We start from the raw sequence: 15,806 nt of genomic DNA, 5'->3' as shown, positions 1-15,806 counted from the left end.
AGACAACTATGCATAATGGAATCTGTCAGGCAGAAACTGTTACAATGTAATAAAAATATTTCGAAGAAAGTTTATGATTAAAATTTTTTCTCAGTGCAGTTTTTTACCGCGGTTACCCCAAAAAGAACTTATTGAAAACTTATTAAATTACTGCACTGTAGTTGACAGAGATGATTGGTAACAGAAATCTGATTCAAAGTCTTTTTTTCAATTAAAATTAAAATTAAATTAAAAATGAATTCCGCGAAATTTCCCATTTTGAAACTCTGATTCGCGAAATTAAATTCCGCGAAAATTTCTTCTCGCGAAAATTTCTTCCCGATTCGGTTTAGAACGTCAACTCTGATTCAACGAAACTCCTTCGCATGTTACCGACGTAGTTGCTCTTTAGAGGGTGACATAGTGAATGTTTTCATTGCCGTGAAAATGTGTTTTCTGACGGATGTAACCAACAAACCATGGCATGTTATACATTCTTTTAGACAACTATTCCTGAATCGAAAATTCAAAAATTGCATTGAAAAAATTTGATGAAGAAGAAAATGAAGACTTTTGCGAGGAAGAGTATTTCAACTTTGAGAGCTTAGTTTCGGCGAAGAAAAAACATTTTGAAAAATTTTTCGCAGTAGATGGTGTATCTTTTACCAACATGAAAATTTTTGCGGAAGTTTTTGTAAATGCTTCTTTGTCGCAAATCTTCAAATAGTGTTTTAATCGTTTTTCATCTGGATGTTGCTTAAGAAAACAGTCATAACTTTTGACACATCTTTTTAGAAAAATTTTCCGCAAAATTTGAAATAGTTCAATTCTTTGCGGACAGTGTAAAGAAATTTTGAAACAAAAAGGTTAATTACCCATTAAAACTTAGCACTTTTTATAAAAGAAGGTGATGCAACATATTATTAACGTCTTTTTAAAGTTCATAACATCATTTCTGCAATTAAATTCTTAATTACTCTAAAGGGATTTGATTAAAAAGCAATTTATAAAGGTAATTCTTTGTTGAAAGTGTTAAAGAACCTAAATTATAACTTTTGTTTTCAAATACTAAAATCAATTTTCCGATTATGGTCAGAGCCCTTAAATCCGTCAGTGATTTCGGGCTCGTTAAAAAGATATTCACGAGTGGAATATAAGAAAATTGCACCAAGTAAATGTAAAATGAAGGTAAACGCGCTTAAGCGAGAACTACTTTTTCTACAGTATTTGTGTTTCTTAATTAAGAGAGCCTGAAATACTGTCACATACACGTTTTTTTATAACTTTTAAGAACATCCAAAATTTTTGAAACCTTGGGATGTTTTTAACTTTTTGAGTTTCAAGTCTAAAATTCACCATTTTGTGACCATTATTACGCATTTTCCTAAGAAAACTGGTGTTTTTGAGTCCACAAAGCCTTAAAATGTTCTTAACTTGTTCTTAACATTTTAGCCATCAAAGCCTTATGTTCTTATATAGTTTGTTCTTGTAAAAAAAACGTGTAACCCATTACAATGTAAACCTAGTCATCCAGGAGACAAATTTAAGTTTGTAAAATTCATTCATTTTTAAATTATAAATAATTTTTTAAATTGACAGTAATAAAATACACCAATCCTGATCTCAAATCATGAATAGTGTCAAATTTAATGATGCTGATAAAAGCGTCAAATCGTTATTATATCGGGTGCCAAGGCACCAAAAAAAGTATACAGGTTTGTCAAGATATCGTGAGCTTACGGTTAAAGATTTCTCGTTGATTCTTCATTAAAATTACTGTTTTTATTTTTTTTTTCATTTTTGGTTGGTCAAAATTTCAGTTTTTTTAACATAACCTTGAGTGAACCGATTTTAAAGTTATATATACCAAAATTTAAGTAAAACTTTCCTCTGTAGAATAAAAAAAGAATAAACGAAAAATCTTTTGTCGTAGGCTCACAATATCTTTGTAAAAATATATATTTTGTTTTTTGGTGCATCTGGTTTGTCAATTTTTCAGTTCGTTGAATGCTGATGACACAAGAGTTGATCAGTCCTTCGTTGTTTCATTCAAAAAGTTGCTACCAGTATTGATAAATGTTTTAATGACTGGTAAAACATGTTTCAATTTAAAATTAAGCTTATCTTGTCATTTGAATTTTGTCCATTTTGTTTGTAATTCATCTTTTCTTATCTTCTTTCTATCTTCCAAGCAGCTTGCGAGATTCACGGCAATCAAAACTGTTTCACACGTACTGAATCATGGTACGTGAATATCATTATCGAAGTAGACATTCTATACCCAGGGGGAAAACATCCTTTTCGTATCCTTTTCATCATTATTTGTAATCAAATATGGAAGATTCTGGATGTCCTGAAGCAGGGAATTGTGCGTTCAATTTATCCCATTCAGCTTTATCGATTTCTTCTTTTTCAATTCTTTCTTGCTCTTGCATCATCATTTCAGCCAGTGTTGGTTGGTTCTCAAAAATCTTCAGATAGAAAGCTTTGAATTCTAAACGAAAATAGACTTTTGACACAATCATTACTCTCAATGTGTTTGTACGAGTTACAATCCCATCAACCTTTGCGTTAATCTCTTTTGCAAGTTAATTAAATCATTTGACTAAAGATATATAACAACTTGCACGTATCTTTAATTGAGCCGCATTGAATTGTGGGATTGCAACTCGTACAAATGTCAAAAAAAATAAAAGTAATAATTATGACGTATGCATTGCTGAGCGCTATTATTTTTGATTTCAATTTACTACTCCAATGCTTAACTCGAGCCTCTATAACTCGAATGTCTCCTTCTCCCTATAGTTAACAATGCCTTATAAACCTAACTCCATATCTCGAATAAATTCTAAAAACTTAAGGTAGTCAAACCAGGGATTTGATTTCTTTCGTCCCCGGTGGACAAAATACCCTGCAATTTCAGCCCCACTTTAAATCTGATTTTGATTTCATCCCCATTCGAAATCCAATGTTAAAAAATCTATCCAAGCTATCCAAAACCATACCCACTGGATATCTTAAGCTTGGGAATAATATAATTTCTATTCCCATTGAGATTCACTGTGGTGGCAAAAAAATCCACCGGGGCTGTGAGACAGGGGTGTTTTATTTTCAAAAAAGTCATTCATCATTTGCATCGACCAATCATAACAAATCAAAAATATTCTTTTGTACCTTCAAAATCGATAAGTCCATCTTTATTGATATCACAGTCTTTCATCATTTCCACAGCTTCGTCAGTGGAGATTAATTCACCAAGTTTCTTGAACATCAATTGGATTTCTGTTGGTGAGATATAGCCATCTCCATCGTCATCGAAGATTTCGAACGCACCAATAAGGTCTTCGTCCACTGTTTGTTGTGACATCTTTTCGTACATCGCATCCTTGAATTCCTCAAAACTGATCTCACCGTCGCCTGAAATACGTGTGAATATAAGTGTGAAATGTAATTGAAGTCTAACATTATTTTTATTTGGTTCATATGACAGATCTCTCATAATTACGCCATAAGCAACGCTTATCTTGTTTTTCGATTTCCAGAAGAGTTAGTATACCTTAAAGGAAGAAATTTTGGCGGGAATTTAATTTGGCGGATGGCCAAAAAAGTTTTTTCAGAGGGAATTTAATTTGGCGGATGGACGAAAAAACTAAATTTGGCGGGAATTTAATTTGGCGGATGGCGGAAAAAAGAAATTTTGGCGGGAACTTAATTTGGCGGATTTCAGTCAAATCCGCCAAATCCGCCAAATTTTCTTTCCGCCAAAATTTCTTCCTTTAAGGTACTCTATTTATAAAAGAAACGTTATTGGGATTTAATCACCTTGATAATAGTTTCAAAACGAGGCAGTCGTTGCACTCTAAATGATTTATGAAAAGGCGTGTTTGGTGCGAAAGCCAAATTGACTCTGGTAATTCTTGAAGAAATAGTTTAAAACATCTTGGCCAAAAAGACCCTTACTTTGATGAGATTTAGAGCACATCCTTTCCCCGCTACCTTCATCAAATTAGCGAGTTTATGTATTTGCACTTTTGAGGACTGTAGAGTGACTGAAGCGATTTGGAATAAATAACCCGCAGTTCTGACCCGCTAAATCGAGGACGGTAGAAGTGCTGATTTACCGTCGTCCTCAGTTGGTCAGGATCTAATCAAATTAGAACCTTACCGTCTCCGTCGTTGAAAAACACACATACATAAACTCGGTATTATCTGTCAAAGAATCGATAATACAGTATAAGGAGTACAGTAAGACAGTCTACAGTAAGGAGCCTTACCATCGAGGTCGATGACGTCAAAAATATCTTCAATATCTTCAGCCGAAACATCTTCACCAGCAGCATTCATTGCAGACATTAATTCGTGCACTGAAATCTTGCCATCTCCGTTCAAATCGATCGCATGGAAACTCTCCACAATATCTGTCGATGGAAAAAAATCAAAGCAAATGGTCAGAAAAAAAAGTTTATGTAGTTACTATCCTTGATATTTGTCAGTGTCAAGGTTACACCCAATGGAGTATAAGCCCGAAGGGCTAGAAGCAAGAAAAAGTGAAGCCTTAAAATATGCACCGTATTCTTGACGACGGATTGAATCAAGCAATACCTTTGTTTTCGAGTATATGATATTTTTTTTAAATTAAGTAATAAATTATAATTTCAATATGTCAGACCGTGCAACTTTGGTAGGATTTTGTTGGCTTCAAATCCTACCAAGGAGATTCAATTCTAGCCCTTCGGGCTTATACTTCATTGGTTACACCATCTTTATCTCACAGAGCATCCAGCAATACGGAATTTCCCTTTCCCAGTAGGACACCAGGACACCCAAAAGGAAACAATTCTAATCTCATAACATATCATCCATTCTACCACACACCACATTCTTTTTCTTAAAGGATTCGGCGAATATGATGGACCGACCTGATTGTTCAACCTGAACATTTAAAACTGTGCTCCCTTTTGCTTAAAAATAATCAGGTTCTAATTTTTATGTGTATGAATGGGCTCTTCCAGAAAAAAAATTGAATATGGTGGGGGGGGGTGGAGGATATAATTTTTTTTTGGAAATTTACACCCGGACATTGTGAATTTTGACCCCCGGACAACGGATCTCACCCCCCCCGGAAAAGCATTATTTGACCCTCCGGACATTCAAAATCACCCTTAATCAGAGCAAGTTTGCCCCTAAAACAAACAAATTTTGCAGATTTTTCACTACCCCCCTGGACAAAATACCCAATTTATCCTCCACGCCAATGTACAAAAATCTTCTGGAAGAGCCCGATTCTTTTGCATTAGCCAATCACCGCTCCTTTTAATATTCATCCTAAATTTAGACTTAGAAAAACCTCCCTCCTTACCTTCCATCACCCTCCTTTTCCATTCTTCTTCATCAATCATTGGTTTCACTTCCTAAAAGAAAAGAGTTCAATCCATATTCAAATCAACAATCTTACCTACATACTCAAAATCAAGTGTAACAAGCTATACCTCTGATTTGAGCTTACCAAATTTAAAGTTTAAAGTAACATTCAAGAAAATCAGAAAAGCCCAACAATTTTACAGGTATGAAAAAAAGAAATTGAGAAACAAAACCCATTCAATACCTCAATTACTTCTTCCTCCTCTTGGGGCGGGGGCGTTGGCGGTGCCAAAATTTTCTCCTGTTTCTTTTTATGTTCTTTAGCTTTCTCTTTAGCTTCTGTGATTCTCTGTTCTTTTTTGGTCTCAATCTTTTTATTAGTAGAACGTTCATTTTCAAATCCAGCATCACCGCGTCGATTATTCGCTTCTCGTTCCGCCATTTTCTTTTCGTTCATTTCAATAAATGCATTAAATTCTTCTGTGTCATGTACTTCACGGTAATCGCGAATAGTTTTCATGTCCGTGGTCACGATATTCCGTGCGCTGGTACTCATCTTGAGAATGCTTTGGTGACACAAATAATGAGAGCTTCAGCCCAACGAAGTAAGTCGAGAATGGTAGCAGGACTAATTTAAATTGAAGCCTTTGTATGATAATTCCAGTCAATTGTGGTACCAATTCCAGCTTGTTTGTAACTTAATGAGCGGTTATCAGTCTCCGTAAAGAATATATTATTGAGCGAATTCAAGATGGTAACAAGGTCCTTCGGAAATGTTGTAAAGCAAGCAAGTTTCAAAAAACCTCTCTTGAAGGAAAATGTCCTCTCTCGAGAAGTGAGAAGTCCCTTACACCAGACAACAACTGACAGACAGTCACGATAGATAATGTATACTTAATCGATTTAACTCATTCCAAATGGAAAATTCTGTCCTCTCATTTCCTGATTGTTATTCCTAAAACACAAATAATGATTGATAACTAAAAGCAATAAAATAAAAAATTGCCATTGAGAAAATTTGATTCAAACTAACTGCGTGAGGAAGTTCTGGGTTGCCTTAATTCGCCTTAATTCAAGCGCAATTAAATTATTGTTTCTTCCGTCGGAAAAACAAAAACCAGTTCGAATAAAAACTTGAAATAAAATAGTTTTTTTCTTTTTATTATTCTTTCACTTTCCAAAATATATATTCCTTCAATTCATCTAAAAATTTGATAAAAAAGGATTGTAACTAGGTTACAGTATATTGACACGTGAATACATACTGTGACAGTTTGATGACTACCGCAATGAATTATGGATGGTATACATGTATGAATATCAATGCATTAATCTAATGTTTGTTTTATATCTCTGGGTTGCTTGTCTAACAATCTAAAATATATAACAGGCTGACTGCTAAAGGAACATTAAATCTATCAACTTTTTCAGTACGATCAGTTTATTATTGTTCAAAGTTTACTAATTTCCACATTGTTAACTTGAATATTAAGCCTCGTCAAAACCCTATAAATTACAGTTCGGTTTGGATAAATGTTGTAACTGAATTTATAGAAGTCTTCATGTTTTGTTAAGTTACGTAACTTCCGCTATTATGGAAGCAAACATTCGATTTGTGTGCCTTCGTGGGTATCTCGTGGGTCAAAAAAAAATTTACGTGGGTATCTCGTGGGTCCAAAAAAAAAATTACGTGGGTATCTCGTGGGTTCAAAAAAAAATTACGGGGGTCCAAAAAAACGAGTCTATGTCGAGTCTATACACAGAGTCTTGGCGCAATTTTTTGGACCCACGAGATACCCACATTATTTTTTTTTTCCCCACGAGATACCCACGTAAATTTTTTTTGGACCCACGAGACCCACGTAACCCACGAGGGCACGAAAGGCACGCAAATAATCACATTCCATAATGGCGAATGTTAGGTAACATCAACAAAACATGAAAAATCCACTGACCTTTATATAACCCTGGACCAAACAATATCTGCCATCTTTGATTGGAGTTTTTTTAGAATTGGTACCCAAGGAGAAGCTATTGCAATGTTAAAAATTAACGTCTAACGCCGCTACATCATCAAAAGAATTTGAGGAAAAGTAGACCTAGCGCTCTAGATGCATTTACACCCCTATCGAGTAGTGCCGACATTAGGGTACCAATTTTCAAAAAACTCCAATCAAAGATTTTGCTTGGCTGGGATTGAGAAGCTTTGTCCAGGTTATATAAAGGTCAGTGGAAAAATCTCTATAATAATTAATTTTCTCTGCATCCACAAGAGCACTGTTACCTTTTTGAATTTTTTTTTTTGCTATAATTTGTGACGTACCACCGACTCGTTTATCAAGCCACAGGAAAGCGAAAGTTCGAAATTATAATTTATGGCAATTTCTAAAAAACATTGCTAGTTTGCCAAGGAGAGTGGGGAAGTGTCACCGTATGTGCGGCGAAAAAAATGGCTTTTATAGAGTTTCAAATTCTAAACTCTTTCAGCGAAAGAAAATCAGAATTTTTGGGCAAAATTTTGCGATTTTTCCTAGATTTGTTGAAATTTCTAATCTTGATGTGCATTTATCAAAAAGTCCACCCTTACAGTGCTGCGTTTCTGCTATCTTGAAAAAACGTACCCTTTACCGCCGCACATACCCGTTGCTCAATCTGCCTGACTCCCCCGGCGGGTAGTTTGTCCCTAGCCACACTCCAAAGTATGAATCATAAAAAAACTTTAACACTTACCTTGGGTCATCTTCATGTTTTCATAATTTTAAAAATTTTTTAGTCGTTGGAACTTGATGCTTACAAATAATTGCTTTCCTTTCATATTCAATATCATCTAAGAAAAAACATTAAATATATATAAATAATTGAACGAAAAATTGACGGGTGTCCTCTTTTGTGGTTAACATTCCTTGGTAATTCTAAATCTATCGAGAAAAACAAAATACTTGTTTCCAGACAGACAAAAACTATAAAAAATAACATGAAATTGTGAATGGGACAAAAAATATCAAAACAAGGAGGGAAATATGAACCACTGGGAAGCTCATGTGAAAAAGGAAAAATAAACCTCAGTTTTTTCAATCTGTATCTGATTGGTTGTTTTACGGGCTCGACCGGCCCTGAAATTCCAAAAATCGAAATAAAAATAAAATTGATTTTGGTACTACATTTTCATTTCCATTGTTTTACAGACTGCCAAATTTTTCAAAATTTTTGTAGCTTTTCCAAGGTTTTGAGAATTTTATTTTCAAGTTTTCATTTTATCCATGAATTCAAGCTTTTTGTGTTTTTTTTTTTTCAATTTCGGATTTTTGTCAAAATGTAGCAGTTTTTGCTGCCTTTTTAGATTTTATAAGTGAAATTCTACTTTATTTTTATTTTTTCGCCGACCGACCGACCCTCTTTTTTGGGTAGCTTGGCCCGTAAAACAAAAGATTAAATTGGCCTCGCTTTACAAAGACTGTTTCAAAGAAAATGATCGGTCTTAAAATCAGATTTATTTCTCTGTTCACACAGTAATTTCTACTGGCTCCCCAAGCCAAAGGAAATTTTTTTTCTGAAAAACATTATAATTGTTCTAGTTAAAAGTAGCTTCGGTAAAGCATAGAAAAGAAAAATATTACGGAAAAAAACCACCTATAGCCGTGAGAGATTCAACATCGGCATTTTAATAGTTTATAATGGAAGAGTTTTCAATTTCTTATATAGCAAATAATGGGAATTTTTATATATCCCCTCCCCATTTTTTAATCTTGTTTTTTTCCAATCGTCCCAATATATGGTTAGTTAGTTATATTTATGACACACTGCTGTGTGTTTTGACACAGAGTTTGTTCAAACGTTTGAAGATCCTCAGATTTAAAGGTTTTATTTTTACATAGGTGTTTCCGTTTCGTATCAGACACATGTTTCATATCAGGACAGTGTCTCCCTATTGTTATATTGTCCTGAATAAACAAAATTATTTTCCTCTTTCTTACTAATCTTGCTTCACATCCGTGTCAATTCAATGTGAAAAAGCTTGTAAATTAAAATTGATAGGAAATGACTTAAATAAAACTGAAATTTTCCAAAAAGCTAGTTAGTAAGTAATAAATAAAATAAATTCTTCTAAGAAATTAAAAGTTTTGCTACAAATATATACAGGAAAATATGAAATGCAAAAAGAAAATATAATTTGAAAAATAATTCACTGACCAAATTCATGATTCATCTTCTCACTCTCTACGGAAACTCTGCGATGAAGTATAATATAATAATTTTAAAAACACATTTATTTTCTGAGTAAACTACGAAGCTTTTCGTAAGACCCTATCATTTATAAATCGCAACACTTATCTCGTCGTCTCCCCTATCTCACCCGCACTCCATCGCAGCGGTCGGTTCGAAAATTCTCAAATCAGCTACGGTAATAAATTTTGAAATTAGCCGTAGATATCGGGTCTCTGTGCAGACTGCTTGCTAAAAGACAATCCATAAAATAAACTATAACACAAATAGAAACAAAAAAGTCTGGCCAGATTTTATACTGCACCTTTAGCCTAGGTATATTTTGTTTTAATTTTCCACCTTGTTAAAATAAGAAAAAGACATTGTTCACTTTTTATCCGAAATGCCACTCTTCGCATGATAAAAAAAGTGAGCAAAATTCAAATTTGGGTACGCAGATTAAAGCTCTTACCTTAAGGGAATAAATTAACGCGAGAATAAATTAATACGAATGGCACCTCAAAAATTTCATGTTTTACAGAATTATTTAATACGAATGAGCCACATTTTAAACTTTATTCATGATAAAATCACAGCAAAATTATTGAAAATATGGAATTTATTAATGCGAATTGACCAATTTTAGGAATTGCGGAATTAAATAATGCGAATTAGGGCCAAATTCGCATTAATTAATTCCGCATTAATTTATTCTGCATTAATTTATTCTTGCATTAATTTATTCCCTAAGGTAGCTAGAAAGAGACTTTCAGAGAAGGGTAATTACAGACTCTGAATATACCACCAGTCATCAAACACTAAGTTAAAAACAAACCGAGAACTAACTAAACACTAAGAGTTTCAACATCTTTAATTTCACCACCAGTAATATTTTTGATGACAGTTTGCGGAAAAGATTTGTTGTTGAAAGGAATATTATTGTTATTAGAGGTTGCCATGGTAGTATTTTTGGTTGGTGAGGTTGAACTCGGTTGCCACCAACAAGTATCTGGCACCAGGAGAAGATCTGTTGTCGTGGTCACTTCTTCTTGGTTTTGTGGCTGACAAACATTAAGATATCGTTCATCCATAGTCTGGTCTTGGAAAAAGTATTCCATATTGAAGGTTCCAACGTTAAGATCTTGAGTTTTATCCAAGTAAGTTTGATCATGGATGTTAGCAGTTATGGTTGAACATACCACCTTTTGAAATTCTTCTAATTGGTGTTGATGTGAGTCGTTTCCAGACTCCTCTATTGTTTCAGTGATATTCTTAATAATAACACTTTGGGAGCAATCGGGAATAGTAGATGCGGCTTCACCGTAAACATTGGTTATATTACTGCTTTCGATTTGACTGTCTTCAGTGGCAGGAAAATATTGTGCTGTAAGAAATTCTAGATTCATATACTCTAACCGATCACTGTCTTTCAGTATCTGCATTGCATTACCAAGTTCGTCTTCGGAGATTACTTCCTCGGGTTCTTTACTATTCACGTCATTGTTTTGATTGGTTTTAAATTTTGAAAACATCCCACCTGGATTCGGTATTGCAGGCTCTCTATTATGTGCCTCCAAAGTAAAATTAACAAATTTGATGTTTTGACTCGAATCAGCATTTATTGTTCGTTTTAAATTTATAGTTGGCTGTCTGTCAGAAGCGTTTGGTATGCCACGACAAGCTTTTGAATGGATAGTCAGATTTCCTGAACGAGAAGAGTTGCAGATGTATCATTTTATGAAAGTTGGTGTTGGGATGAGAATAATTAAAGACTTGTTGTTGTTGATATTTTAAACAGTCAGAAACTACTCGGAAACTATTAGTAGATGGCTCGAATTGTTGTTTATTCTGACTTTATTTGCTTTTAGGTTCTTGTCAAAATTGAGTCTTATTTTTTCGAAAAGATAAACTTCTACACATAAATGCACATGAAACGAATTTCGTTACCCTGTGTGGTGTAAGTTTTACCACAGTTTTGGCAAGTATATGGTTTTTCACCAGTATGAGTGATCAAATGTCTCTCCAGTAATGACGGAGACTCAAACATCTTATCACAGTGATGGCAAGATAACAACTTTTCAATGTTCTTTTTGGGCGATTTCCCTTCGTGGATAATCCTAGTGAAATAAATAACATAGCTAGTTAATTAGTGATGGCCAAGTGGTCTAGGGCGCTAGCGTCTCAAACCATGGGTGCGCGGTTCGAACCCCCGCTCCTTCCAATGTTCCATTCAGTTCATAGATAGCCGAGCCGGCTGGCCGTGGAAACAATCGAAAGACTGTATAAAAGTCCGAGATTACTGAGCTATCCAAAAGTCCGAGATTACTGAGTCGTAAAATATGGACTCTTTCTATCTATAACCTAGCTTTGAAAATGACTCATCATTAGATTCTTATTATGTCATCTCGTATTGTTTTGGGCTGGATATACAGAGCGGAGCCATGGAAAAGGTGGATTAAACCAAACATTAACAAAATCTGGTTTTTAAAGTTTACAAATAATGGTCAAAAGCGAAATCGAAGCTTTCTGGCTTATGAATGAAATAGAAACATCTCCTTCTAAAAGAATGATGAAATAAAAGTTCATTAAAACTTCTTTCAAACTGATTTTTTTTATGAAAGATACGCGTCTAGCGATTTTAGCTGAATTTGGCCGCCTGATAAATACTGCCTGATCTTCTGGTCTATTTTTGGTTGATTAGATAAAATTTAGTTAAAATGAAAAATGATTGTTCTTTCTTAATCTTACGTGATGTGCTTCTTCATGTTTCCTATATGTGAGAATTTCTTACGACATATCGGACATTCGTAAAACTTTTCTTTCCTATGTGTTCTAGCATGAATTTCCATGGTCGACTTTCTGGTGCAAACGAAATCACATTCTGGACATTGTTCCGTTTTCTCTCCGACTTTTTCATACGTTTCGACTTTTGTCAAGTCAATACCAATAGATTGTAAGCGGTCACGTAGCGTTTGACAACGGAGTAATCTAAATAATAAACAGAAAATAACACTTAGCAATTTATAACTAGCTTCGATTTTTAGGTTCGTCTTTTACTAATACCACTGTGGCCATATTTCTCTGTGTTGAACATATTTTGACATACCGTCACTTATCAAATTTCATAACAATTTTACAGTCACTTAAAGATATCTACAGTAATTTCATGCAGTTCTTTTAAAATAATAATTTAAACATGCTTGCATTATACGATGGGTAGGACTATAGAATTATTATGTTGAAATATTCATTTCGAGTGAGGTTGACTTTTGAATTTTCTCTTGAGCACTCAACCTTCAATCTTCTAAAGAGCAGCTATTATAACTACTACAAATGTTATGAACATACTTGAAGTGCTTCTTGGCCATAATGATATTATCAAAAGATTTTCCACAAGATATGCATGTACTACATCCTTCAGGCCAGTGACCTCTGAAAAGGTAAACAAATTAAAAAGATAGTAAATGGATCCCATTGGTTGAGACTTGTTATCAACCAGCTTCCAGATAAATAATAATTAACAGCTTTGAGATTTCGTACTGCGGGTAATTTGCTTTCTGATAACTGTAGGACCGATACAAACTATGAAAAAAGTGAATTGTAAGGTGAACATACTTGATAAAATGTTTGACGAGTTGTGTTTCATCTGAGAACTCTTTTTGACATTCAAATATACATTGAAATCTAGATAAAAGAGAATTTAATCATCATTACTTATATTTAAGGATGGCACAAATCCAATCCAATTGGCTATTTGATGCAATTTACAGCAAAAATGTTCAATGTCTATCACCATTTTGAACTCTTATTTTAAAGATCTGGTCTGGGTAGATGAAAAAATAAGGTACCGTAGTTTGTAAATACTTTGTATTATTGTTTAATTTCTGGTTAACGTTTGGTAGCATTAAAATTATCATTAGATCTTTGAGATCTCACCATTCTATTCCTTTTAGACTAAACTCTGTAAAATTGTTCTGAAAGAGTCAAATGCAATATATACCTTGGACTAGATGTTGATTCTGCTGCTTTTAATCCATGCTCATTCTCAAGGTGCTCGAAAATATACACTACAAATATAAATTGACTTTTATAATACATATTCTGTCTCAGAATTCTTGAGAGACTTTGAATAAAAATATTAAGAAGGAATAATGAATATTTCTTTAAATTGAAGCTGTAACACCAAAAATGTTCGATTTGTCCAGCTCTAATGTACCCTTGCTATTAACATCTATCATATTTTTAAATGACAGCCAACTTAAAACTGAAACATCCACTTTTAGGTCAAAAGGGCACGTATAAATCTACTAAAATGGAAATGTAAATCAAAATATTGATTCTGTTATAATGAAAAAAGAAAATATATATGCATACGAAATGTTGCAAATTCTTTATTGCACAAATTACAGCCAAACATTTGTAAGTAGCCTTGATTTCGCCATAAGAGATGTTCTTGAAAAGTTTCCAGAATCTTTATTTCTTTCTTGTGTTCCTTTCTACAATGCTTGATTAAAAGACCTGAAGAAACCAGTAAAGATTATTTAGAATCTGATATTGAGTTCTCAACAACTTCGAAAGGCTTCAGATAAAATAACAACTATAGACATCCCCCTTAGGTTCCCTGTGGATGTTAAGTTATGGAGACTGTCAATTTACAAAACTAGACAATATTGTAAACATGAAGAGCATAAAGATTTGCGAGTTATAATAAATGATAATAGCAGCAAACCTGAATCCAGTGCAAAATTGTCCTGACAAAACATACATAGGAGAGGTACAGTGGGATTTTTGTGCATAGCCAAACTATGAGTTATGACGCGCCAAAATGATGGGAATCGCTGACCACATCTTGTACAACCAAAATCATCTTTCTTTGGTTGAATTCCCTCTTTCTGATGCACGTTGCGTATGTGGTTTTTCATATGTGTAAGTTGTCTGAAAGTCGCTTTGCAGAATTTACATATATAAGGACGCTCATCTGTATGTGACCTGGTATGGACCTAGAAAAAGTTTAAATCATTAATTAACTTTAGTAGAGCAAAGTTCTAGATCTTATTTTCGTCTGGCGATCCACAAATTTCGCTGGTCTAAAGCACAAAAAAAATTACAATTCGCCAGTTTCTAAATATTAATTTCGCCACCTAAAGTACATATTAATGCTATTCAGTGCACCGAACTTGCTAAGGATTTACAGGAGTTAATTTTTCTTTCGCCAGCTCAAAAACATAGCAAAACCCCTCAAGTTCATTTTATGTAATTAATTGCATAGTGTGACAGTATATCTTGAGTCATTGCTAAACTTTTAAATATGATAAGATTCAAATTATTGTTTATTAGTAAAAGTGATTAATAAAAAATTGACGCTTCAAAGAAATTAGTCATTGGTCAACTAATAAAGGTATCTTTATCAAAACCGAAGAAGAAACAGCAATAACAGCAAACACCAATGGATCAAACATCTAAAATTAAGTAGATGACAAAAAATCGTACCTGAAGGTTGTACTTTTTCTTAAATTGTTTCTGACAGACATCACAAGTGAAAGGATGCGTTTTACTATCTTCTTTCACATCCATTTGATAGTTTTTTATTTTCAGCTGAAATTCAAATATTGAGATTACTATAAGAAGAGTGCACATAAGAATCTACAAAATCTGCATATAGAATTACTCCAGCCATTCTGGCCTAAAATCATCGACTCTGTATTACAGAAATATCACATTATATATCATCATATATCGCGTTATCACATGCTAATTCAGGAAAATGTTAATTTTTAGTTAATATTATATGAAAAAAACTGAAAATAATTTGTTATTCATCTTTAGTATTTTTTAGTAATCGTATGGTTTGGAGTGCAATGAACGATTAGTCATGAATAATCAATTTTTCAGAAAAAATGTTTCCCCAATTGTAGTTCTCCTGCACAAAATTTTACAACAAGAATCTTATTATTGTGCGCCGGAAAGTCAAAAACTGATCAACCACAATTTGATCTTGGGTTAGCATTTGATGGCTATGCAAGTTCTCTCCACTGATGCAAGTTACCCAATCTCACGCGTCACCACCACAACGGTGTATTATAAACACACTACCTACAAACCCCAACTTTGTTGGGGGAGCCCCTCCCTTATCAAAACTCAGTATACTTTAAGTATATGTTATTCTGTACTGCAAGTATACTTTCAGAAATACTAAAAGTATACTTTCAGTATATATTTTGATGTTTTAGGAAGTATACTTTAAGTACTAAATTTTTGGAACA

At 33.8% G+C, this 15,806-nt stretch overlaps 2 protein-coding genes across 3 annotated transcripts; both read right to left on the bottom strand.

The window, feature by feature from the left end:
• Positions 1–1,819: 1,819 nt before the first annotated feature.
• Positions 1,820–8,167, bottom strand: LOC136798754 (uncharacterized). 2 transcript variants are annotated; one of them, XM_067055422.1, is made up of 7 exons: positions 8,071–8,167; positions 6,606–6,714; positions 5,585–6,295; positions 5,339–5,390; positions 4,254–4,397; positions 3,154–3,396; positions 1,820–2,473 (listed from the first exon to the last, which is right to left on the bottom strand). In XM_067055422.1, exons 3-7 carry the CDS (start codon positions 5,894–5,896, stop codon positions 2,298–2,300), a joined length of 927 nt encoding a protein of 308 aa, XP_066911523.1. In that variant the 5' UTR covers positions 5,897–6,295; positions 6,606–6,714; positions 8,071–8,167; the 3' UTR covers positions 1,820–2,297. The 2 variants fall into 2 exon arrangements, with proteins under 2 accessions (XP_066911523.1, XP_066911522.1); XM_067055421.1 differs by lacking the exon at positions 6,606–6,714.
• A 2,167-nt stretch (positions 8,168–10,334) lies between these two features.
• LOC136798743 (oocyte zinc finger protein XlCOF6-like) lies at positions 10,335–15,142 on the bottom strand. Its single transcript, XM_067055411.1, has 9 exons — positions 15,034–15,142; positions 14,273–14,543; positions 13,918–14,061; positions 13,544–13,610; positions 13,159–13,227; positions 12,892–12,975; positions 12,292–12,531; positions 11,491–11,660; positions 10,335–11,248 (listed from the first exon to the last, which is right to left on the bottom strand). Exons 1-9 carry the CDS (start codon positions 15,115–15,117, stop codon positions 10,389–10,391), a joined length of 1,989 nt encoding a protein of 662 aa, XP_066911512.1. The 5' UTR covers positions 15,118–15,142; the 3' UTR covers positions 10,335–10,388.
• Positions 15,143–15,806: the final 664 nt, after the last annotated feature.

This window comes from Clytia hemisphaerica, unplaced genomic scaffold (assembly GCF_902728285.1).
Source record: "Clytia hemisphaerica strain Z4C2 unplaced genomic scaffold, Clytia hemisphaerica genome assembly, whole genome shotgun sequence".
In the NCBI taxonomy this organism is placed as follows: Eukaryota; Metazoa; Cnidaria; class Hydrozoa; order Leptothecata; family Clytiidae; genus Clytia; species Clytia hemisphaerica.
The sequence above is the reverse complement of the archived record's forward strand: the minus strand, read 5'-3'. Positions and strand labels throughout refer to the sequence as shown.